The 23,648-nt window shown below is 35.6% G+C and overlaps 1 protein-coding gene across 1 annotated transcript in view; it reads right to left on the bottom strand.

Moving 5' to 3' along the window:
• Nucleotides 1–267: 267 nt before the first annotated feature.
• The window catches only part of EPHX4 (epoxide hydrolase 4), a gene marked incomplete at its 3' end in the record, with an annotated part of 29,648 nt that continues 6,267 nt past the window's right edge, over nucleotides 268–23,648 (bottom strand). Inside the window, exons 3-7 of the mRNA XM_079778020.1 lie at nucleotides 22,008–22,165; nucleotides 19,663–19,791; nucleotides 15,948–16,051; nucleotides 13,589–13,737; nucleotides 268–499 (exon numbers count right to left, since the gene is read on the bottom strand). Of these exons, the coding sequence (XP_079634146.1) occupies nucleotides 268–499; nucleotides 13,589–13,737; nucleotides 15,948–16,051; nucleotides 19,663–19,791; nucleotides 22,008–22,165 (772 nt within the window). The remainder of the gene's footprint in view (nucleotides 500–13,588; nucleotides 13,738–15,947; nucleotides 16,052–19,662; nucleotides 19,792–22,007; nucleotides 22,166–23,648) is intronic.

Here is a 23,648-nt window from a genome sequence, read left to right on the forward strand (position 1 = left end):
AGCCTCTCTCCCCAACTTTCTTTTTGTACAAGTGTGTGCATTTTAAGGCAGATTTTCTGTGTAAAATACAATAGAGGAAAATCAACATTATCTTACAAGTTCACACACATTCTCAGATTTTTTTCAGTAATATTTGTCAGGATGTTTATTTATGATAAAGCATGTGAAAACAATGTTTTCCTAGTGAATCTCACAGAAGTTGATGAACAATTTAAAAAATATATTTAGAGATTTTATTACAGACCGCTCATAGCAGATAAAGACAAGTCAATCTTTTTTCCTGGTTTCTTCTTTTAGAAATGTCCATATCAATTTGTTCACTATGTCAGGTTGTTCTTGCTGAAGCCAATGACTGGCTTCTGACAAAATAGTTAGCCTGAAATAGTTTTTAACATAAACCTTTGTGACTTCAGCCATTTCAACCTCCATAAATGCGTCTTTCTCTCCCCACAGTAGTAGTGTTGGAGTGGTCACCATGTGATGTTTGAGAGGCAGGCAGCTATAAAAACAAAACACGTGGGCTTGAGACTCATTTTAAAAGTTAATGTAACTTTTTTTCATAATGTTCCTTTAGGCCACACATTCTCAAAGGGGGCTAATATCGCCACCAAAGGGGTGAAAATTGGTTCTTGGAAGAGTGAAAAAACATCTGACTCTACACATGAACTACGGATATACATATAGTACATAAGCAGATATTAAAATTTCATGGTGTGGGGGCAATTAGGGAAAAATGTCTACAAAGGCTCCTTAGGGAGGTGATGATGAAAAAAATGGTTGAGAAACACTGCTTTAGGCAATCTATACAATAAAGTAAACAGCTATTTAAGAAAGAACCCAGTAAAATTTTTAATTGGATGAGGCTAGCAAAATTTATAACGATACCTATAAATTATATACAAAATTCATTATTATGAGGAATAATTTGCTTTAAAAAGACACCAAAATTTCTGAATGGTATGATGAAAGACAGCTTTAAATAGTGTTTTTGTTTAAATATATTTTAAATTGTTTGTTAGATAAGTTAAAGCATTTTATGTGAAAATTGGAACTAGAAAGTCAGAAAATATAGGGTGTCTCCCAAAAAAAAAGGCGCTTTGAATAATTAAAGGCAGTGTTTATTAAAATACATTTCATTTTCAAAATTGAGCTATCAGCTGTTAAAGTGTGTATACATTTTTGGGGACACCCTGCATATATGGACTTAGCTTTCATACTACATGACACTATAGTTATTTTGCAAGAAGAATCTTTTTAAAACAAAGTTTTATTACATATTTTCTTAAATACAGAAAAGTATAAAGAATAAAATCATGCATGATTCCATCATTAAAAGATAATCTTTCATTTTCTATGCATATATTCAAACCCATACTATGAATACAAGGCAATAAATTATACACAGTATACATATTCAAATTTTATATTAAACTATAACTTAAGATCATTCTCATCTCATAAAGTTTTTCAAAGGTAATTGCAAAAGATACTATTTTACGGCATAATAACCCAAAAATAAGTTGACTATTTTCTTATAATTGAATTATTTAGATCATAGCATCCCTTTAAACATCCCCTTATTTTAAGTGATGATAGTATGAGCATTTTGTGCACAGTGAATCTTTGTTGGCATTTCAGATCATTTCTTTGGGTAGCCCTGAAAGAGGAATTCCTTAGGTAAAGAGTATAAGTACTTTTAAGGTTTTTGATGCCTTCTGCTACACTATTTTTCAGAAAGGTCGTATGGTATTAATTACACTCCTGCGGAGAAGAATGAGAAGGAACATCTAGCTACACACTCTCCAGCACTGACGAATATTTTCACTGCTTTTCCAAAAGTTTGACTTGTGGTTACTTGGGGCTGGTAGATGCTGCTGGAATGTGCAGGATATAACCTATGCCCACCAAGGACTTACCTTTTAACGCCCATGCAAGTGGCCATCATTTGGTTGTAATGCTCCTAAAAATTCTTTGTGAATGGCTAACTGATAGAAAAATATATTCTATACTTAATACATGAATTGCTATACAAACTTGCATGCCACTTAAATTCTAGAGCTCATACAATGTTCAAAAGTAAACCATTTTTTAACACTTATCCGCATAGCTGAGCATGTTATAATTCAATCAGTAAGACAAAGGGCGTTTTAAAAAGCTATTAGTCAAAAAACAAAGAGAAACATAAATTCTTCACCAGATCAAATTAAAATTAAAAGGGAGGAGTTTCCAGAAAACTAAAAGAAACACATATTCTCTGGTCCTGAGAATTCAAACTGCTAAATTTCACATGAAATACAAGTTACATGTAAAACAAAGTAGGTATAGCTTGGTGACTACAGTTAATAATATTATATTACCTATTTGAAAGTGGCTAAGAGAGTAGATCTTAAAAGTTCTCATCACAAGAAAACTAAATTTTGTAATGATCTGTGGTGATGAATGTTAACTACTTATTGTGGTATCATTTTGTGATATATAGAAATATCAAATCGTTTTGTTGTATACCAAAAGCTAATATAATGTTATATGTCACTTGTACCACAATAAAATAAGTAATAACATAAAACAAAGCAAAACGTTAATTTTTTTTAACAGAGTAGGTTTTAGTATGTTAAGCTAAAGAATTTATTGGGAAACACGATAAAAATTTCTGATTAAAAGTGATTTGAGTAAATATAGAAACAATTTGAAAGACCTACAAAATTGTAACTAGTAACAATTATTACTCTACATTGTTAATCATTTAACCTATAAAAACATATTTAACATACTTATTCCAAATCAATCTGAATTTAACATGTTACTCCTCCAAAGTCTGAGTAATCAGATGATTTGTAAGTATTAAAGCAGCATTTTCCAGAGATTTATATATTCTTTCAATACTTTTGTATGTGAAAATACTTCATTACTTTGATTAAAAAAGATAATGTAGAAAATAATAACACTTACCACGCAGCTCAAGAAATAAAACACTGCCCTGGTTGGCATGACTCAGTGGTTGGGGTATCGGCCAGAGCACTGAAGGGTCATGGATTTGATTCCCGGTCAAAGGTTGTCTCCGGCATATGCGTATGTGGGAGGCAACTAATTGATGTGTCTCTCTCACATTGATGTCTCTCTCCTTATTCCTCTCTCTCTTCCTCTCCCTCCCTCCCACTCTCTCTAAAAATCAATGGAAAAAATATCCTTGAGTGAGGATTAACCAAAAAATCCTATATAATAAACGCCTAATATGCTAAGTGTCCGGTCATTTGTTCAACCAATCAAAGCGTAATATGCTAACGATATGCTAAGGCTGCTCAACTGCTTGCTATGACGTGCACTGACTACCAGGGGGCAGACAGTCAACTGGTTGACCAGTCGCTATGACATGCACTGACCATCAGGGGCAGACGCTCCGACCAGTAGGTTCGCTTGCTGCTGGGGTCTGGCTGATCATGACTGAGCGAGATGGGCTGGACATGCCCTGGAGCCCTCCCAAGGTCCCTCTCTGGCTGGCCAAACTCCTGCATCCCTCCCCAGCCCCGATCGTGCACTGGTGGGGTCCCTCAGCCTGGCCTGTGCCCTCTTGCAACAGTCGAAGAGTCAGTTTCAGCCTGATCCTGCAGGCCAGGCCGAGCGACCCCACTGGTGCACGAATTTGTGCACCAGGCTTTTAGTAATAAATAAGACACTGAAAATATAATTAGATCTTTCTGCTTACCTTTTCTTGATACTATTTTTCTTCACCGCACCCTAAGGCAATGATTTTCAATTGCCAATACCATCAGTATCAACTGTGAACTTGTCAGAAATGCCAATTCTTTTTTTAAAAAATATTTTTATTGATTTCAGAGAGGAAGGGAAAGGGAGAGAGATAAAGAAACATCAATGATGAGAATCATTGATCAGCTGCCTCCTGCATGCCCTCTACTGGGGACTGAGCCTGAAACCCTGGGCATATGCCCTGACCAGGAATCGAACCATGACCTCCTGGTTCACAGGTCAACACTCAACTACTGAGCCACACTGACCGGGCAGAAATGCCAATTCCTGGGCCCCATCCCAGGTTGACTGAATCGGAAACTCTAAGGGTGGGGTTGAGCCATCTATGTTTTAACAAGCCCTCCAGGTGATTCTGATACAAACTAGAGTGAGGAACCACTGCCTTAGGAGTAAGGACTAGGTTGAATTTGGTTCTTACAATCCCCATGAATATTTTTAAACTCATATGTGTTAGGATACCTCTACCCCATTCCTCTGGTTCCTTAAGGAGAGATTTTATTTAACCCCTCCTGGATCTTTGCCTCACTCTTGATTGGTGAGTGACAGTTGTTGGTTCTGGGTTTTGGGCTAGGTGGGTCTATTCAAATAATATGTCCTGAAGGTAAGAGATTTAATTTGCTCTGCAAACTTTCCTACGGGCAAACTGCTCTAAAGTCTACACTGGCAGTAGGGAGTTAGCAAGACCATTTCAGTTCTCATATTAAGCCATAGCCTTTAAGCTATCCCTTGTCAATAATGAAGGTGATATTTTGTTTTTCATCTACTGACTCGTGATTGATTTCTCAACTAGTTCAGATATTAGGCAGGAAAAGGGGGTCTACTGGTCAGATCCCCCCAAACACAGTATATGTATATTTCTGTAAACAATATATAGAGAGGTGTTTGGCATTTTAAAAACTTTATTAAATAGCATATTGCACATATCCTCCCACAACTTGCTTTTGTGCCTTAACATTTTATTTTTAAGATTTATCCATTGATGACACATGTAGTTCTTCATTTTCACTCTTGTGTAAAATTCCATCATATGACTATACCACAATTGATGCATTCGCCTGTTAATGGACATTAAAAATTTTCCAATTATTTTGATAATTCAAATAAGATTGAACTCATTCTTGTACATGTCCACGTGTGCACATGTGGAAGAGTTCCTTACAGTCCATCCAGGAACAGAATGCTTCCTCAGAGAGCAGCAAGTCTCCCACGTTACTCGATATTGTCAAGTTGTTTTCCAAACGGATTGAATGCTTCACAAGCAGCATATGAGAATTCACTTTGCTCCACATCATTGCCAACACTCGTTCTCAAAAGTTTTATTTTTTTTTTCCGGTCAAATGAGTGTGAAATGCTCTTCATTTACTTGATGTGGCAGAGACCGCTTCCCCAAACTTCTTCCCTTCCACTATAGTGATAAAAACCCCAATTTTCAGCTGGACAAAAGGCCACCCAGAATAAAGACTGACTACATTCCCCAGGCTTCTTACAGCGAGGATATTATGAGAAATAGTGTGTGTAACTTCGGAGTTGTGCCCACTCCCCATCTCTGCCCTCTTACTGCCACTTCTCTTTTCCCAGTTTATACTGACTAAAATGCAGATGTGGAAAACCACGTTGGACCACACAAAGAAGGGCAACACTGTAGGAATGGCAGAAAAACAAGACAGAAAGTGCGCAGGTCTCTGACCAAAGAGTACCATAACTTTGATGATTTCATGGGACCCAGCCACTATACCAGCCTAGACTTTCTCTGTGAGAGAAATAAATTCTATCTTTTTTTATGTTACTTTAGATCTCTGTCACAAGCAGTAAAACTATGCTCTATAGCTGACTGCTAGTAAGGTTGACCATTTTTCATGGTACTGACTATTAGATTCCTTTTCTGTGAATTGACTTTTATCCTTTACCCATTTTTGGATTGGGCTTCCTTTGTCTTACTGATTTGGAGACACTCTTTATAAACTCTAGATATTATTAATTCCAGTTTAATTATGTACTGCAAATAACTTCTCCCTCTCTGAGGCTGCTTCATCATTTTATGATATCTTTTTATATATAGACTAGAGGCCTGGTTCACAAAATTCAGTCACGGAGTGGGGGGGGGGGGGGGGCAAAGGTCCCCTCAACCCGGCCTGTACCCTCTCCAATCCAAGATCCCTCGGGGGATATCTGGGACCACTGGCTCCTAACCACTCACCTGCCTGCCTGCTTGATCGCCCATAACTGCTCTCCCCTGCTGGCCTGATTGCCCCTAACCACCTCTGCCTTGGCCACCGCCACCATGGCTTTGTCCGGAAGGATGTCCAGAAGATGTCTCATCTAATTAGCATATTACCCTTTTATTAGTATAGATATTTTTAATTTTAATCTTATCCAATTCACCAGTCTCCTTAATTTGAGCTATTTGTGTCCTATTAAAGAAATCGTGCCTTCGCTGGTTTGGCTCAGTGGATAGAGTGTCAGCCTACAGACTGAAGGATCCTGGGTTCGATTCTAGTCAAGGACACATGCCCAGGTTGCAGGCTCAATCCCCAGTAGGGGGCATGCAGGAGGCAGTCCACCAATGATTCTCTCTCATCATTGATGTTTCTAACTCCCTCTCCCTTCCTCTCTGAAATCAATAAAAATATTTTTTTTAAAAATATCTTTCCCACCTAAGGTCATTAACATTTTCTCTGATATTATCTTTTAGACATTTACAAGTTTTGCTTATCATATTCAGGTGTTTGTTTTTTTTTATGTTCCTAAGCTTTTTTTTTATTTGTTTGGTAAATGATAGGGATCTAATTTCATTTTATGGATATCTATACAAATATCCAATTATTTCAACAAAAGGTAATGACTCTTTTTACCATTGGTTTAAAATTCTCTCTGTTATACCAAGTTCCCATAAATGTGGCTCCATTTTTGAGCTTTCTTTTTGTTCCATTAGTCAATTTGTCTATCCAGAGTCAACACAATATTGCATTTACTTTATGGCCTCATTATGTCGTAATATCTAATAGGGTTAGTCATCCTCCTATTTTCTTTGAAATTATCTTGAACATTTTTAGCTTATGCTTTCCCATACAATCAGCTTGTCAAGTTTCATGAAAAACTTTAAGGTTTTGATTGAAATTGCATTAAATTTATAGATTAATTTTGGGGAAATAAATAATTTTATGATATTGAAGTTTTTCACTCATGAACTAACAAACCAGGGCTAATTTTCAGTTGTTTACACCAGCAAGTCTATATCAATTGTTAAAATATTAAAATACTTTTCTCTGCTGGTTAGTAAAATACCCATTCTCCTGAGCCTGCATACTTTACTGCTTCCAATAAATTTTGATAATTCATAAAGGTCATCTTTTGTTAGAGACATTACTAAGTATATAATATTTTTGTTGCTATGTAGGGGTATCTATTTTAAAAATACATTTTCTAACTGTCTTTGGTTTATAAGATACTTTTTATATATTAAACTTAATGGGTATCAACTTTGCTGAACTATTTTTTTTCTAATAATTTTTCTGTAGATTCTCACTGTTTTTCTAGATATATAACCACATTATCCATGAATTAACATGGTTTTGTTTTTTCCTTTCTCAAGACTTACACTTTTTCAGTTTTTTTTTTTCTTATCCTACCTGCTGGCTAAGACTTCCAGTAGAGTGGTGAATAGAAGCAGTTATAGCAGCCAAATTTATCATTAGTCTTTATTTTTAAAGGGAATGCTTTTAGTGTTTCATCACAAAGTATATTTGCTATAGATTACTGGCACACAGAAGTTCCCTTCTGCATTTTTGTCATAATGGGACCATAATATGATTAACAGAAACAGACTAACATTCACAGAGGGTATCAAGTTTAATGGCAAAGGAAAAGAAAGCTTACAGAGTTGGCTTTATAAGGCAGGAGATGACATGTTATTCTCTCAGACAGAGGTAGGACTTCTCAGGCCCCGCAAAGTTTCCCATGGAAATACAGCAATGGGCCATACCATAAAGTATTTCTCCCTTTTAGTGGAGATCTTAAAATCTCCATTTTGTCCTCTTGTACTTGACTCCTGGAATATCTTTGTATGTGCCGACCAGTTCTTCAGGTGCAAATAAGAAGTGCAAAACACCTCCAATACTTCATTTTTTCTTAGACAATTGAGTAAAGCTAAGGTCAATTTCCCAGAAATATCCCTTCAGGAGATTCAAGCTTACCTGACCTGTCTGAGGTCTACTCTTATAGCCTCTCTTTCTACATTACTGAGAGCTGTTGCATGAATGTGTGTTGTATTTCATTAAATGTTTTTATTTAATTTATTCAGATGATCATATTTTCCCTTCATTCATGAAATCTGTTAATGTGGTGAATTAAATTAATTAACGCTTTAATTTGTTAATGTGAATTAAATTAATGGATATTTAATGCTAAATTTGGTTTAATTTTTAATGCATGCTGGGTTCAGTTTGATAACATTTTATTTTGAATTTATGGGTCTATGTTTGTAATTTAAATTGACCTATAATTGTCCTGTCTTAAATAATCCTTGTCTTGTTTTGGTATGAAAGTTATACAATTCTTACAAAATAAGCTGAAGCATATACTTTCTTTTTACAATGTCTGAAAGAGTTCTTTTAAGAGTGGAATTTTCTGTGGTAGAACTTACCTGTAAAACCATCCAGGCCTATCTGTGTGGCTGTGTATTTGTGTATGTGTGTGTTTTTGTAGATAAATTGCTTTAAATCAAGAAACCAGTTTCTTTAATGGCTATATCTATTCAGGTTTTCTAATTCTTCTTGAGTCAGTTTTGGGTGTTTGTTATGTGTTATTTTTTTAACTGCCCATTTTGTCAAAGTTCTCAAATTTGTTAACCCTAATTTATATTTTAATGTCTATTATGTTTGTAGTTACGTCTACCTTCTACCTCCTAATATTGTTTGTACCATCTTTTTTTTGGGACCAACCTTGCCAAAAATTTATCTCTGTTAATAGTCTTGAAAGAATCTGCTTTTTCTTTTATTTTCTCTGTTGTATCTTTTATTTTTAATTGTATTAATTTCCACTTTTTATCAAATCTAAACCACTTTCCTTCTAATTTATTTTTGCTTATATGTTGCTTCTCTAACTTCTCGAACTGAACTCTTAGCTGACTAATTTTCAGTCTTCTTTTCTATTGTAAACAAGGAAAGCCGCAAATATGTTTCTTCCTAAATATTTTAAAACTGTATTCTGCATGTTTTGATGTTATCATTTTCTAAGTTTTTAATATTTTTAAAAATACTTTTATTGATTTCAGAGAGTGAAGGGGAAAGAAAAGAGATAGAAACATCAGTGATGAGAATCATTAATCAGCTGCCTCCTGTATGTCCCTACTGGGAATCAACAGTGACCTCCTGGTTCATAGGTCGACACTCAACCACTGAGCCACACCAGCCGGGCTTTAATGATTTCTTTAATGTGAGTAATTTTGAAATATTTTTCAAATTTCTGAATATATGGCCCTGGCTGGGTTTTCTCAGTGGATAGAGAATCAGCCTGCGGACTGAAAGGTCTGGGGTTTGATTCCGTTCAAGGGCACATGCCCGGGTTGTGGGCTCTATCCTCAGGAGGGGGCCTACAGGATGAAGCCAATCAATGATTCTCTCTCATCATTGATGTTTCTATCTCTCTCTCCCTCTCTGAAGTCAATATACATACATACATATATATATTTTATTTTCTGAATATATTGAGTTTTCTAAAAGTTTGTTATTTTCTAACTGCATTGTGTTCAGAGAACATAGTATGTATGATTTGATCCTTTGGTATGGGTTAAGACTTGCTTTGTAGTCCAGTATTTAATCAATGTTTGTAAACATTCATTTGTGCTTAAATATATTGTGTATTTTCTAATTGTTGGGTGCAGAACTCTAGAATTGTTCATAGGTCAAAGATCTGACTGGATTGTTCAATTTTCTATATCCTTATAACCTTTTTTTTTTCTGTTTGACCAGTCAACTTCTGAGAGGTAGATTAAAATCTCCAATAGCAATTGTGGGTTTTCATTTTTCCTTGTAAGTTTGTCAGTTTTTGCTTTATTATTTGATGCTTTGTTATAAGTTTACATGTATTCACTTTTTTTGCAGGCTAGGTCCTGTCGCTAGTCTGATTCCTAGTTCATTTTGGTTCTTTGGCTTCAAATTTTGAAAAGTCCTTTGACAAAGCTATAGCCCTGGGGAGCCGTAGTGTGATAAATGGGGGAAATTTTCATGCCTGCTTATGATGTACTGTACTCTTCTGTAGTCATTATATATCATAGAACTCTGTTTTTAATGATGTACTTAATCTTGATTACCCTACATAAAGAATGGCCAGAGGGAGTCGGCTGAACTTTGAGAAAGTCTGATGTGACCTTCATCCAGCTAGATTTAACTTACAACAACCTCGGCAAAATTGTCTTCGCTTTTATATAAAAGTATGAGGTTCTACCGTCACAGGCTTGCTTCCCCCGCCCTCTCTCTACACTAATTAACAGGATTCTTTAGCGATTACTCTTGGGAATGCAGGTCCTCCTAATGAACAAATGGTTAGTAAAAGAACCTAAGCAAGATAAAAATAATTTCCTTTCTTCCTGATAACTGCTTAAAACATACTGTTTTGTATCACAAAGCTATCTCTGGTAAAAAGATAAATTGAGAACATTTTAAAACTATCATTCCTGTCTCCTGTCCAAAATTTAGACTGAATGAAAATGTGTCATTCTACTTTTTCTTAGTTATCTTTACAAATGTTATTTGTAAAAACACACACACAAAAAAAAACACAAAAAACAGAACATGGACTTCAGACAATGTTGCTAGATCCTATAAAATGGAACCAGTAGCTTCTGTCTGCCTTTCTAAACATTGCCTTGGTTGATAAATTATTACCTACAAGTACCTTTTAAATTAACATCTCTATTTGCCAAAGTTATATCTATATCTACATGCAAGTCTTGTTAGTAAAAAAAGGTTTGGATTTACCTCTTCTCCCCTCATTCATATAATCTCATGACTCCCCTTGGATTCCATATTCAAAGAGCTTGAGATATTTTATTTATTTTTATTTTATATTTTTAATCTCTATTGTTGAAAGTATTATATATTTCCCCCATTGACCCCTTCTAGCCCACCCCTGTCACCCCGTCCCCTTCCACCCCAGGCCTTTACCACCCTATGTGTCTGTGTCCATGGGTTATGCATACATGCATACAAGTTCTTCGGTTGATCACTTCCCACCCTCCCCCGCCTTCCCTCTGAGATTCTACAGTTTGTTCTATTCATCTATGTCTCTGAGTCTGTTTTGTTCATCAATTTATTTTGTTCATTAGATTACACATATGAGTGAGATTATGCAATACTTGTCTTTCTCTGATGAGAGATTTTGTTTTATTTAGAATAATACCTACTATAACTTTTCTCCATACACTTAATTTCAACCTTTGTGTGTCTTTTTGCTTTAATTTTGACTAAATCCAATTGACATTTTGTTTTTTAACTGGCAAGTTGAATATGTTAATATTTCTTGAGCATACTGAAATATTGAAATTGTCAATCTGTGCTTTCTATTTACCCTGCTTTGCTTCCTTTTTCTCCTTTCTTGCCTTTTTAAAAAATTATAGTTTTCTAGCCCTGGATGGCATTGCTCAATGATTAGAGCGTTGGGCTGCACACCAGAGTTCGTGAGTTCGATTTCCAGTTAAGGCCCCATACCTGGGTTGTAGGTCCAATCCCCAGCTCTGTCAGGGTGCATGCGGGAGGCAACCAATCCATGTGTCTCTGTCACATGATGTTTCTCTCTCTCTCCTCCCCATCCCTCCACTCTACTCTCTCTAAAAATAAATGGGAAAAAATTGATAGTTTTCTTGTCCCCCTCTACTAATTTGAAAATAATACATTCTATTTCTATTATTTTATTTTTCTAGAAAAAATTCTTAGCATATACCATATTATATGAATGATTTCTAATTATCTATCATCTATCTATAATTCTATCCTCTATGTCAAATATAAACTGTCTTTTCTATTTTCACTTCTTTATCTCTCTAAGCTACATTTTGGTTCTTTTTCAGCTCTTTCTGGTCTGTCTTGATATTACCTTATTCTTTTCTCACATTTTTTATTCTTTTATGTATTCAATGATTTGAACATGCTTTATAATCTCTGTCCTAGTATTTGAAATATTAGGAGTTCTGCCACATTAGATCTAACTCATTAATGGTGGATTGGTATTTGGATTATGAACTCATCTTCAGGGGACTTAATCTGTGGGAACAGTGTGAGTCTGAGTTATGATGTATCCTCCTGAGAAGCTTTTTGTTTGTTTCTGCCAGGCTTCCTAGGGAATATTATAACCTAAGACCGCATTAAAAAATATTTTCCCCTAAGAATTCCAATATTATGGAACTAGCATAAATTCAAGCCCCTAAACCTTTTCAAGGCAGGCTATAGTCTCCAATTCTCAATGGAAATTCTTTTTCTCCTATCTAGAGTCCAAACCCAAACAGACAAGCCCTCATGTCTTACCTTTTACTCTATACTTTCTCCTTGATAATACCTTCTGCAATGAAAGCTTCAGTTGTCTCTGTCAGCAGCTCCAAGATTTTACATATCTTCATCCCAGATTCCCTCCTGCGTCCCAGACCCTGGTATCCAACTACCGATCAGAATATCTAAGGCACCACCTCAAATTCAACTAGTTTAAGATCAATAAAATTCATGACCTTCCCCTCAAAAGTAGTTCCCTTCTAGATTCTTCTAGCTCAATGAATGGCATGATTATGCATACAGTTGTTCATTCCGCAAATCCAGGAGCCATCTTTGCCAGCTCCTCATCTCCCCACCCAACCTATCATATGCCCCTATCAATTTCACCTCTTATTTCACCAAATCTCTCTTAAATCTACCCAATCTCCTCTGTTTTCAGAGTACTTCAAGCTACTGGTTCCCCACATTCATTCCTCCAATACACTCTCCACAAAGAGTGAATTTATCCAAATACAAATTGGATTGTTTCTCTTTCCTGCTTGAAAGTCTCATTCACTGGCTCCACATTCATGGCTATCAAGTCCTTAATATGGTCTGCTTGGCTTTGGGTGACCAGTGCGGCCTACCTCTCAGACTCCGTCTCATTCCATTCTCCTCTTCCCACTCTCACTCTCTATACTCCAGCCGGATTGGCTCTCGTTGTGTTACTTAAAACCTCAACCCTCCGTCATCCCACACGGTTTTGGTACAAGCTGTTTCCTTTTTCTGGGAGGCTAATTCCCCTACCTCGAACTTGGTCTAGTTAGTACTTAACTCATCTTTTATTTATTTGTTCAAGCATCATTTCTTCACTTCTCATCACTTTCTTTCAAAGTCTTTATGTTAGTTTATAACCCTATAGTCATTACTGTGAATATTTGCTTGATGGCTGTTTTCCCTACTTGGCTATAAGTTTTGTCAAATCAGGGACCTTATCTAGTTCTGTTCATTACTATACTCTGAGTTCTGGCATAGCCATAATATAAAGAGTGCTTAATAAATATTTCTTGAGTGAATAAATAATCATGAAAAATATAACTAAAATATACATCTATTCAAACAATCTAAAGGGAGAGGTGAAGTGAATAGAGTTATGGATAAAACTAGTGACAACTATATTGGGATCCATTATACTATTCGCTCTACTTTTCCAGGTTTTTGAAATTTTCCATAAAAAAGATTATTCAACTTACTAAGTCATAGTACTTCATTTGAATTTGATAAGTGGTGAACTTAATATTAAAAATAGAGTATCAGCTCTTTAGGGAATGAATATATTATTCAACCAAAAATATTATACTGACCTGAAGATATTTCGGTAATGGTTAATTGGACCACTTAATGCTCCAGGCTGGGAAAAAACATAAATATAAGCTTCAAGATCTTCCGTGGTTAATCGACATCCTTTTCTTCTAATGCCAGTGCGACGACTGGTAAACAGATGTTTCAAAGCCTAATTTAAGTGGAAAGAGAATAATTAAAACTTTTTTGTTACCTAATAATAAACTATGTTATCTCTTGTGTAAAAAGGGGGATACAAATATATAAATATTTGCTTAGATTTTTAAAAAGAAAGAATAAAAAGATGAAACAAAAACTAATTAAAATGGTTTTCTATGTGAGAGGGTGGAAACAGAGATGTAAGCGAGACCTCTCTGTACCTTGTTTTAGAGTTTTGACTTGAAACCATATAAATATTTTATATTGAATGTTTTACATAAGTTAAGTAAAAACACGGTAATCTTAAATTTGCTTTGAAAATATGAGTAAGAAATCATGATTTTTTTTGTCTCTAAAAAAATGTACGTCCCAATTTGGTCCAATGGAAAGATCTAGAAACAATGAAAACCCAGTTAGACAATGATCACCTGGACACTCAGATTGTGGTCTCTAAATACTTTTTTCTACTAATAGGTCATTTCCTTTGATAAATGTCCGGTTCCAGATCTCAGGCAGAAAATAAAAGAAACCTAGATCATTAAGAAAGCAAACTATCACTGACTAAAGTGCTTCTGTCAAAAGGACACAGGAGCCGCCCTGGCCGGTGTGGCTCAGTTGGTTGAGTGTTGTTCCAATAATAATAATAATAAAAAGTTGCTCGGCTGGTATGGCTCAATGGTTGAGCATCAACCTATGAACCAGGAGGTCACAGTTCAATTCCTGGTCAGGGCACATGCTCAGGTTCCAGTCTTAATCTCCAGTGTGGGGTGTGCTAGAGGTAGCCGATCAACGATTCCCTCTCATCATTGATGTTTTTATCTCTTTCTCTCCCTTACTCTCTCTGAAATAAATTAAAAAAAATTTTTTTTTAATTGTGTTAAACAACAGAAACCCAATGTGGATACCCTGGGAGGTTACTCTTCCAGGCTCTCTCCAGGTGGCATAGGGAAGCATAAGGCTCTGCCCCAAGACAGAGCAATCCTTTTCCACGACATTGGAGATAAGCCTGTCCCTTGAGTTTGTACCTACATATTCCTATGGCTTCTCAGAGCCCTTTAGATAATGACTGAGGAGACAAATCATTCAGGAAACATCTGGTATACTAAAATTTAAATCTTAAGTTATATCTTAAATAGTCTAATCTTCTGGGGAGAGGGGGGTGTTGTTTTGTTTTTTAAAAAAACCAAAAAAAAAAAAAAATAAGGAACTGTTATAATTTTAAAAGCCATCACAACCAAATACAATGTTTGGATCTTGTTTAGTTTCTGATCCAAACAAATGAAGTGTATAAAGACAGTTGAGACAGTAAGGAAATTTAAATGGGTACTAAATGATATGACAAAGTTGTTCATTTTGGTAGGTTTGTTAATGGCATTGGGGTTATGTAGAAAAGACAAGTCATTATTATCAGAGATATATGCAGAAGTATTTTTCAGGTAAAATAATATTGTCTTTTTTTTTTTAACCTCCCTAAATATCTACTACTATGTTGGACATACAAGAAGCATTCAATGCCCTTCTAAGAAATCGCTACTACATAGGACTTCTGGTGTCAGGGTACATGGTACACCAATAACTGCATGCTTATTTTGTTTCAGGGTTTTGTTTACCTCCAAGGGCTTCCACTTTTTCTGTCAAACTCTCTCACCTGGCATTCATATTCCCTCCTCTCCCCCAGGGGTTGTTCTCTAAAAAGAGGTATTCCTGTAGGCGCTAGGCTCTCAAAAACAAAACAAACAAAACTGAACAGCAGCCAGGCACTCAAATATATAAACAGACTTTTAAAGTAAGTAAGCCTATAAATGAAGCCTTAGAAGCATTTATTAAGTTTTAATATTTTGTCTATTTTTCTTTCTTAAGGATGGACTTTAATTTAAAATATTCTTTTTCTTTTTTTTTTTTTTTTTACATAGGAGGAAATGCCTAACACAGTGCACACAATATAACAGATGTTCAATAACTGATTATTTAAAACACAGCAAAACAACACAAGCAGGACCAGTTCTTTTCTTTTGTTAGTGCTTCAGTCTATCTTTATTTTTAACTTCCTAATTTTGTCATCTTCTTGGGGCACCAAGTCTTTTTTTTTTAAATTGAGGTATAATTGTCTTATAACATTAGTGTTAGTTTCAGGTGTTCAACATAATGATTTGATATTGTATATGTTGCAAAATGACCACTGCAATAAGCACTGGTTAACATCTATCACTACATATGACTTACCTTGAAATCATTTATTGAGAACATAAATTCTGGGAACCATGGTATTTGGAAGAAGTAATAATAGCTGGATTTGAACAGCTGGGTAGGGTGTCGTAAAATATATTCTGAAATTAAAATGTCATGTTAGACCTTATCCAAGGAATATAAAACTAGTTACTATTGAAAGAACTAATTTTTGAAGGCAATTTCACCTTTGAGATGATCCCTTAAAAGCATCCACAAATAAGGATTTCTGTGTAATTTCTCTTTGGAACAATTTCTATGTTCTTATATTTTATTATGGGTATGTCTGGTATTTAGAAAAATTTATAGCACTTTAAAGAAAGAAGGAAGTTCCCCTTGATGAAGTCTTGACTCAAAAAGAACAAGAAACTCAAACCACACCGCCATTCTTTTAAGGTCATTATCAGTGACCTAGCACTTTTCCTAGGGATGCAGAGGGAGGCCATTTTCTACTGTTTAAAAGATTTTCCTTGTTGGTTGATTTGAATGCCTTATCCATTTGACCTCAACAGAAAAGAAAGTGTCCCCTATAAATTTACTCATGAATCCAGAAGATTCATTCATTCAATGAATATTTGAATATCTACTGTGTTTGAGGGGATTTAGCAGTGAACAAGACAAAAGATGTTCTCATTAACTTATACAATAAATAAGTAATGAATACTTAAAAGAACATTTTGATAGCAATAATACCATAAAGAAAACAAAACAAGGTAATTTGATTAAGAGTGATGGTTGGGCCCTAACCGGTTTGGCTTAGTGGATAGAGTGTCGGCCTGCGGACTGAAGGGTCCCAGGTTCGATTCCTGTCAAGGGCATGTACCTTGGTTGCGGGCACATCCCCAGTGGGGAGTGTGCAGGAGGCAGCTGATCGATGTTTCTCTCTCATCGATGTTTCTAACTCTCTATCCCTCTCCCTTCCTCTCTGTAAAGAATCAATGAAATATATTAAAAAAAAAAAAAGAGTGATGGTTGGGTGGTGTGGAGGGACTATTATATAGTAGAGGTTGTCAGAATAGGCTTCTCTGGGCCGAGTCCTGAATGGTAAAAAGGAATCAGTCATGCAAAGATCTAGAAAGAGCATCCAGAAACAGAACGTAGATCCTGGACCTGGCACATTCAAGAAGCAGAAAGGCTACTGTGGCTGGTGTATAGTGAATAAGGAGGGGGAAATGGTATGAATTGAGTCAGAAAGAAAAGCAGAAGCCTGGGCAGATAGTGCCAACATTGATAAGGATTTAAAAATGCTTTGGGAAGACACTGAAGGTTTAAATTGGAAAGTAGTGAAATCATGCATATTAAATGTGCATATTCTCAGGTAAGTGGAGTATTGTCATCATTGAATAAGATTTTGTCAGCCCTGCATTGAGATAACAATGCAATTATAAGCATATTACTTGACAACTTCATATTGACTGGGGTCGATCCCATTGATAAAACAGTTTTAGCAATATTCCAAGTTTTTGCTGAAGTGACCAATCTAAAACAATATTGACTCTGGGTCCTGATCAATTGAGCAAGGATGTAGTATGACTTCTGTTGACTAATGAAATGGGGAAAAACATGACATATCTCAGTTTGATATTTGAATCCTAAGCATCCATCCTATTGCCTCAACAGAGATAGGTCAATTGGATATGAATCTAAAATTTGACTCTTACACGTACTTATAATATACAATATTTAGGTAGTCATGGTCTCCTTCTCCCCGACCTGCTCAATTTTGAGGAAGAAACAGAAGTATGTTGTTCTGACTTTTTTGTTCCCCAGAGGCTGCTGTGGGTTGTAACAATACCTGAACCCCAGAAAAATTGACAAGTCTAGTTAAAGAGGACAAAACTATAATTTCTGCCAAAACCAAATAAAAATGTTCCTACCCATTGTTCACAGGTCTTTAATCACTTTTAAGATTTTATGAATTCCCTTTATAACAGAGGTTCTCAAAATATAGTCCATGTATATCCCTGCGGATCCCGAAAACCCTTTTAAGGAATCTGGATGGTCAAAACGATTTCATAACAACACTAAGACCTTATTAGCTTTTCGCATTTGGTTGCCATTTGCACTGATCATACAAAAGCCATGGCAGGTAGAACCATTGCTGCCTGTGCACAAATCAAGGCAGTGACACGAAACAGTACTAGCAGTCATCGTATTCTTCACTACCACACACTTGCAATAAGCAAATAAATACATAAAACTAAATGCCAGTTTCACTTAGGAATGCCCTTGATGAAACAGCAAAAATTATTAACTTTATTACATTTCCACCTTTGAGTACTTGTCTTTTTAACATTGTGATGAAATAGAGTGTACACACAAAGCAGTTCTGTTGCACACCCAAATCCAGTGGCTGCCTTAAAGAAAAGCACCTCTATAAGTGGAATTGGCTGCATTTTTTACGGAACATCATTTTTACCTGAAAGAATGGCTAGCAAACTATTAACAGTCAGACCTGGGCATGTGGCAGATTGACTCTTGAACATGAACAGAGCAAGCCTTTCACTTGAGGGGAAACCATCGGCAGTATTTGCTGCCAATGATAAAATTCAAGCTTTCAACTGAAAATTAGAATTTTGGAAACTTGTATCTGCTGCTGTGAGCTTGATGGCTTTGGAACACTTAATGGCTTTGTAAAAAATAGAAATTGGGGTAATATTAATGAATATGAGTCTTTGATATCATATAATGAAATGTGTCAAATTATGGAAGATCTAAATAACTCAACCACTATCTTCCAATGCATGATGAAAAATCCATTCAAAGTGATAGAGATACCAATGGATTTTAACATAACAGAGCACAAAAAGTTCATTAATCTGACATCAGATTTCACATTGTTACTAACCTTTAAGGAACCACCGATTTTTGAGTTGATGTAGTGGTAAAGAAGAAAATCCACAATTCTCTGAAAAGGCTATTAAAATATTCCAGCCTTTTTCAATTACAAATCTGTGTGAGACCAGATTTCTCCATATCCTTCAATTCAAACAACATATTGCAACAGATTGAATGCAGAAGCAGATCTGAGAATGCAGCTGCCTTTTATTAAGCCAAAAATTAAAGAGGTTTGCAAATATGTAAAACAATGACACTATTCTCACTAAAATTTTGTTTTGAAAGATGTAGTTAGTTTTCATTAAAATGTTTTCTATGTTAACATGTACTGGAGTTATTGTTTTTTAGATAATTTCACACATACATTTTTCAAAGTCTCATTTTAAATTTCCAATACAGGGAACATTGATAGATATAACCCATCTAAACAAAAGCTCAATGGGTCTTTAATAACTTTTAAGATATAAAGGAATCCTGAGACCAAAATTTGAGATCTGCTGTTTTAAAAAATGTTGCCATTCCTAATAGCCAAAGCTGTCAGGCAAGAGGAGAACTTATTTCTAGGCTGTCAAAATCCATTACCATCCAAGTAGTGTTACTGCATCTCCTCCTTTATCCCTCCCCAAGTTAGCTGTAAAATATTTTCTAAAAATAAAATTATGCAAGCAAACATGAAGCTACCGTTTCTTAGACTCTAAATATTAAATATTTAAAGCATATTGTCATGTGCTAATATATTTTAGCCATTTAATTTTTAAAATATTATGTTAATTTAAAAAAATATGTTAATCAAATTTTGCTGTTTTTAATCCAGAGTGTCAGTGGCAATAGTGAATTGTTATGTTGGCAATTCATAATGAAAATTTAAGCTCACCTGTAAATACATTTGGATGAGGGAAGTTAATAACAATAAGCTTCATCACCATTTCAGGATAACAGATGGCAATTAGCCAGGCAATCATGCCCCCCCAGTCGTGCCCAATAAGAACACATTTGCTATAACCTGTAATCAAGAAATAAATATTGACGTCATTGAAAAGAAACAGGTGGGCTCATCATTAACTCACATAAAATAGGTTCACTTCTGAAACGAATCTTTTCACTATGCTACCCTAATTATTCATCCACTTTGTGCAGGCTCTGAGTTTGGTATTTTCAAAACCTGTAGGTACATCTGCATCACCTAGGTAACTTTTTAGAAAATTGAGGTGCCCAAGCTCCACTCTAGACTTAGTACAAATTCAGAATCTGTCCTAGGAATATTAATATATTTTAATCTGAAATAGTTTGGACACCATGATTAAGAGCACATATAATTAGGTTATAAACAAAATTATCTGAGTTATTTTTGAATGTTGGAGAATTTCTAATTACAGTAAAAACCTAAATGTCCCACCTATGTCCAACTGGTAAATCTTTATTTCAAAGAAGCATCATTTTCTCCCTAATTTGCCAAATTCAATGTTACAACTCAAAACAGTAAAACATCACTAATTTGGGACTGTGAAGTCAAAGTGAATTAGTGGAAAGTCTTAATTATAGTACTAAGTACATACAAGTTTCATTTCATGTAATCATTACAGTTATTTGAATTAGGTTAAAATACTGATTAGTAGTGATTTCCTACAGGATTTCCTTTGTATGGATGGATAAGATTAATTTGTAATTTATTTCTACAGTACTTCAAATTAATTTTTTCAAATAAGTATTTTTTAACATCCCACCACTATACTAACAAGCATGCACATACACACACAGAGAAACATCTTGTTTATATTATTGATTTGCCTAGAAAATTGTACATTGACAAACTTAAGCCAGGTCTAAAAATATGAATGAAATCTGGCTGTTGGAAATCTGTGTCTCTGAGTCTATTTTATTATAATCAGACTAAATGGTAACACTGCTTTGATACCCCCAGACTCATCCATTTTTTTCTCCTCTAAAAATATTGGCTAGGCCCTAGCTGGTTTGGCTCAGTGGATAGAGCATTGGCCTGCAGACTGAAGGGTCCTGGGTTCGATTCCGATCAAGGGCACATGCCCAGGTTGCAGGCTCGATCCTCAGTAGGAGGCGTGCAGGGGGCAGCCAATCAATGATTCTTTCTCATCACTGATGTTTCTTTCTCTCTCCTTCTCCCTTCCTCTCTGAAATCAATAAAAGTATATAAAAAATAAAATAAAATAAAAATATGGCTTGAGCTATGGTCTCATTAGATTATTGTAGAAAGGGACTTTAATTTGATTTCATGGGTTTCTCACTATATTGTCACCATTAACACACTGATGGTAACAGGTGGGCTGTAGTCGAAAGGGATGCAGTGGATTAGATTGACGTTAAAAAAACATTTACTCTTCCATGGTCCCCACTGCCATAGAAGAAATGTACTTTGCTGCCCCGTTGATGGTAGACTGGACTGTGTGATTTGCTTTGTTCCTGCGACAGGTGTATGACTTGACTGTGGGCTCAGCCGCATGACTTGCTTTGGCCAATAGGCTGATAGCAGTGACCTGAAATATGTGTGTGCAGCTGAGCGCACCCTCTTACCATTTCTGCCACTGCTAGGAAAAGAGCTTCCTCAGGTAGCTACTCCCCTTTAGCCCAACTCACAGTGAGGAGCTACTCCCAGCTGGACCTACATGCCAGCCTGAGGAAAAAAAACCAGAGGTGTCCAGCCTACAGTTGATCTTCAGATTCAAGAGCACAGGAATAAACGCGTATGGCAGTATGTCATTGAGTTTGGGGTGGTTTGTTATACAATATTACTGTGACACTAGCTGATCAATACAAGTAAGATAATGCAAGTGCTTCCACATCTTGTAACATTTTTAAATGAATGTTTAGGTGTGGGTTCTGAAGACCAATTTTTGTTTAGTATAAGACTCAAACTTCCAACATTTAGTCCTGAAAATAATAAATAGTAACTTAACATTAGGTCTGTTTGTAAAAACAAATTTTGAAAAAAACACACAAAAAAAACAAACAAATTTTGAAAGTAATTTTTGGCTAGTGGACTGAATAATTATTCTGGATGTGTTATTTTAAATTCCCTGAGTAAGCATTTTGATCTGGAACCCCAAACCATAGTAACAGGATCCAGATAACAACCCAGGTAGGTGAAAAAGGCATCCTCCCAAGGAATTAGGTTATCACTTCACAATTTCTTGAATCGTAGTCCCTTAAAAAGAATTAATACTATTTTTTTTTAAAGTAACCCACCTAAGGAGTCTAAAACATCCTTTATATCTGTAATTAGACAGTCCAGTTTATAACTCTCTCGATGAATGGGAGCGTCTGTTTCTCCATAGCCTCTCAAATCCAGCGCCACAACTCGGTATTCACTTTTAAACTCCCTTAGCTGGTGACGCCAAGAATACCTGCAGGATGTAAGGAACATTAAATATACCACAGTGACTAATACAAATAGTAACATTATAGATTTTCTAAGTGGAAAACTATAAGAAACTCCTTATCGCGAGAAAGGTTGTAGAGCTTAGTATAAGCAGGAAAGAAGAGACCTGTTTGAGAAGGGAGAACTGACATTCTTTATTAAAATTATTTTATTTTTTTACCAGCTCCAGTGGGGTGTAACAAAGGGCCAATATTTACAGGAACTACAAAATACCAGATATTAAAAGCAATGTAGTTATATCTGCACTTAAGAAATCAATTTTCTAAGCTTTTCTTAAATAATATGTGCAGCTATCAGGGAATATATATCTATAAATACTTCTGTTATTGCAGAACCATTTGCTTCTCTAAAAAAATGTATAAGATGAAAATCTATTTGCTTAAAAAGTAGATGTTACTCATCTTACTCCACTGTCAGATAGGGCTCAGTGTTTTTTAGTAATAACAGTTTACTTATGAGTGAAAAAGTCTGAAGATTACAGACAGATTATGACTTAAAGAATCCAAAAAAACAACTGGTTAAAATAAACCTCTTCTTGCTAAAACAAAATTCTTCTGTGGAGAAGATCCTACACCATGAGTACAAGCAAGCATGATATTAAAAACATTTAACAATCAAAATGGCACCAGCGCTGACCAATTAAAATGGCCATATTTTGTGATAGCCACATTCTGAGGCCTCTGTTGGGCAGGTATTCCCTTTGTGCTAGATCATAGAACAGCAGAATTAATTTAAATACAGAGATCTATGAGCTTTTCTTCTTCCAATAAGCAAAATCATTTTGGATAACAAAAAAAAAAAAAGACAAATTTTTCAAAGTAATTCACTATGTTATGGAACTCAGAATATGCATTAACGATTTGCATGCACATCTGTTCATAAAAACACAGTGTAAAATTATCTGACACAAGTCAAATGGGAGATTATTGTCTGAAAAGATTTTTGGAGTACAATAGGCAAGTGAGATTATAAACCAACTAGAGGCCCGATGCATGAAGATTCATGCAAGAATGGGCCTTCCTTCCCCTGGCTGCCAGCACTGCCTTCACTCCGGCCCAGAGCTGCCTTTCCACCTTCCCACACTGCCCAGAGGCCTGGAGTGGTCGTCCTGCCCCACCCCCGGCCACTCGGCACCTGCGTATGCAAATTAACTTGCCATCTTTGTTGGGTTAATTTGCATACTCACTCTTGATTGGCTGTTGGGCGTCATGAAGGTACGGTCAATTTGCATCTTTCTCTTATTATTAGTGTAGTGAGAGAGGGACTGCAATGTGATATGATACAAAGCAATAAGATCAATGAAGCAAATCAACCACTTTTCATCAACAGACATTATCAGGAAGGGTATCAGACACATATTTGGAATTATGAATGGATACAGAATCTTTGATCTATGATTCATGAAAATCTACAAAATAGATTTTGTAGATTTACCAATTAAGATGGAT

Source organism: Cnephaeus nilssonii (assembly GCF_951640355.1).
Source record: "Cnephaeus nilssonii genome assembly, chromosome: 7".
In the NCBI taxonomy this organism is placed as follows: Eukaryota; Metazoa; Chordata; class Mammalia; order Chiroptera; family Vespertilionidae; genus Cnephaeus; species Cnephaeus nilssonii.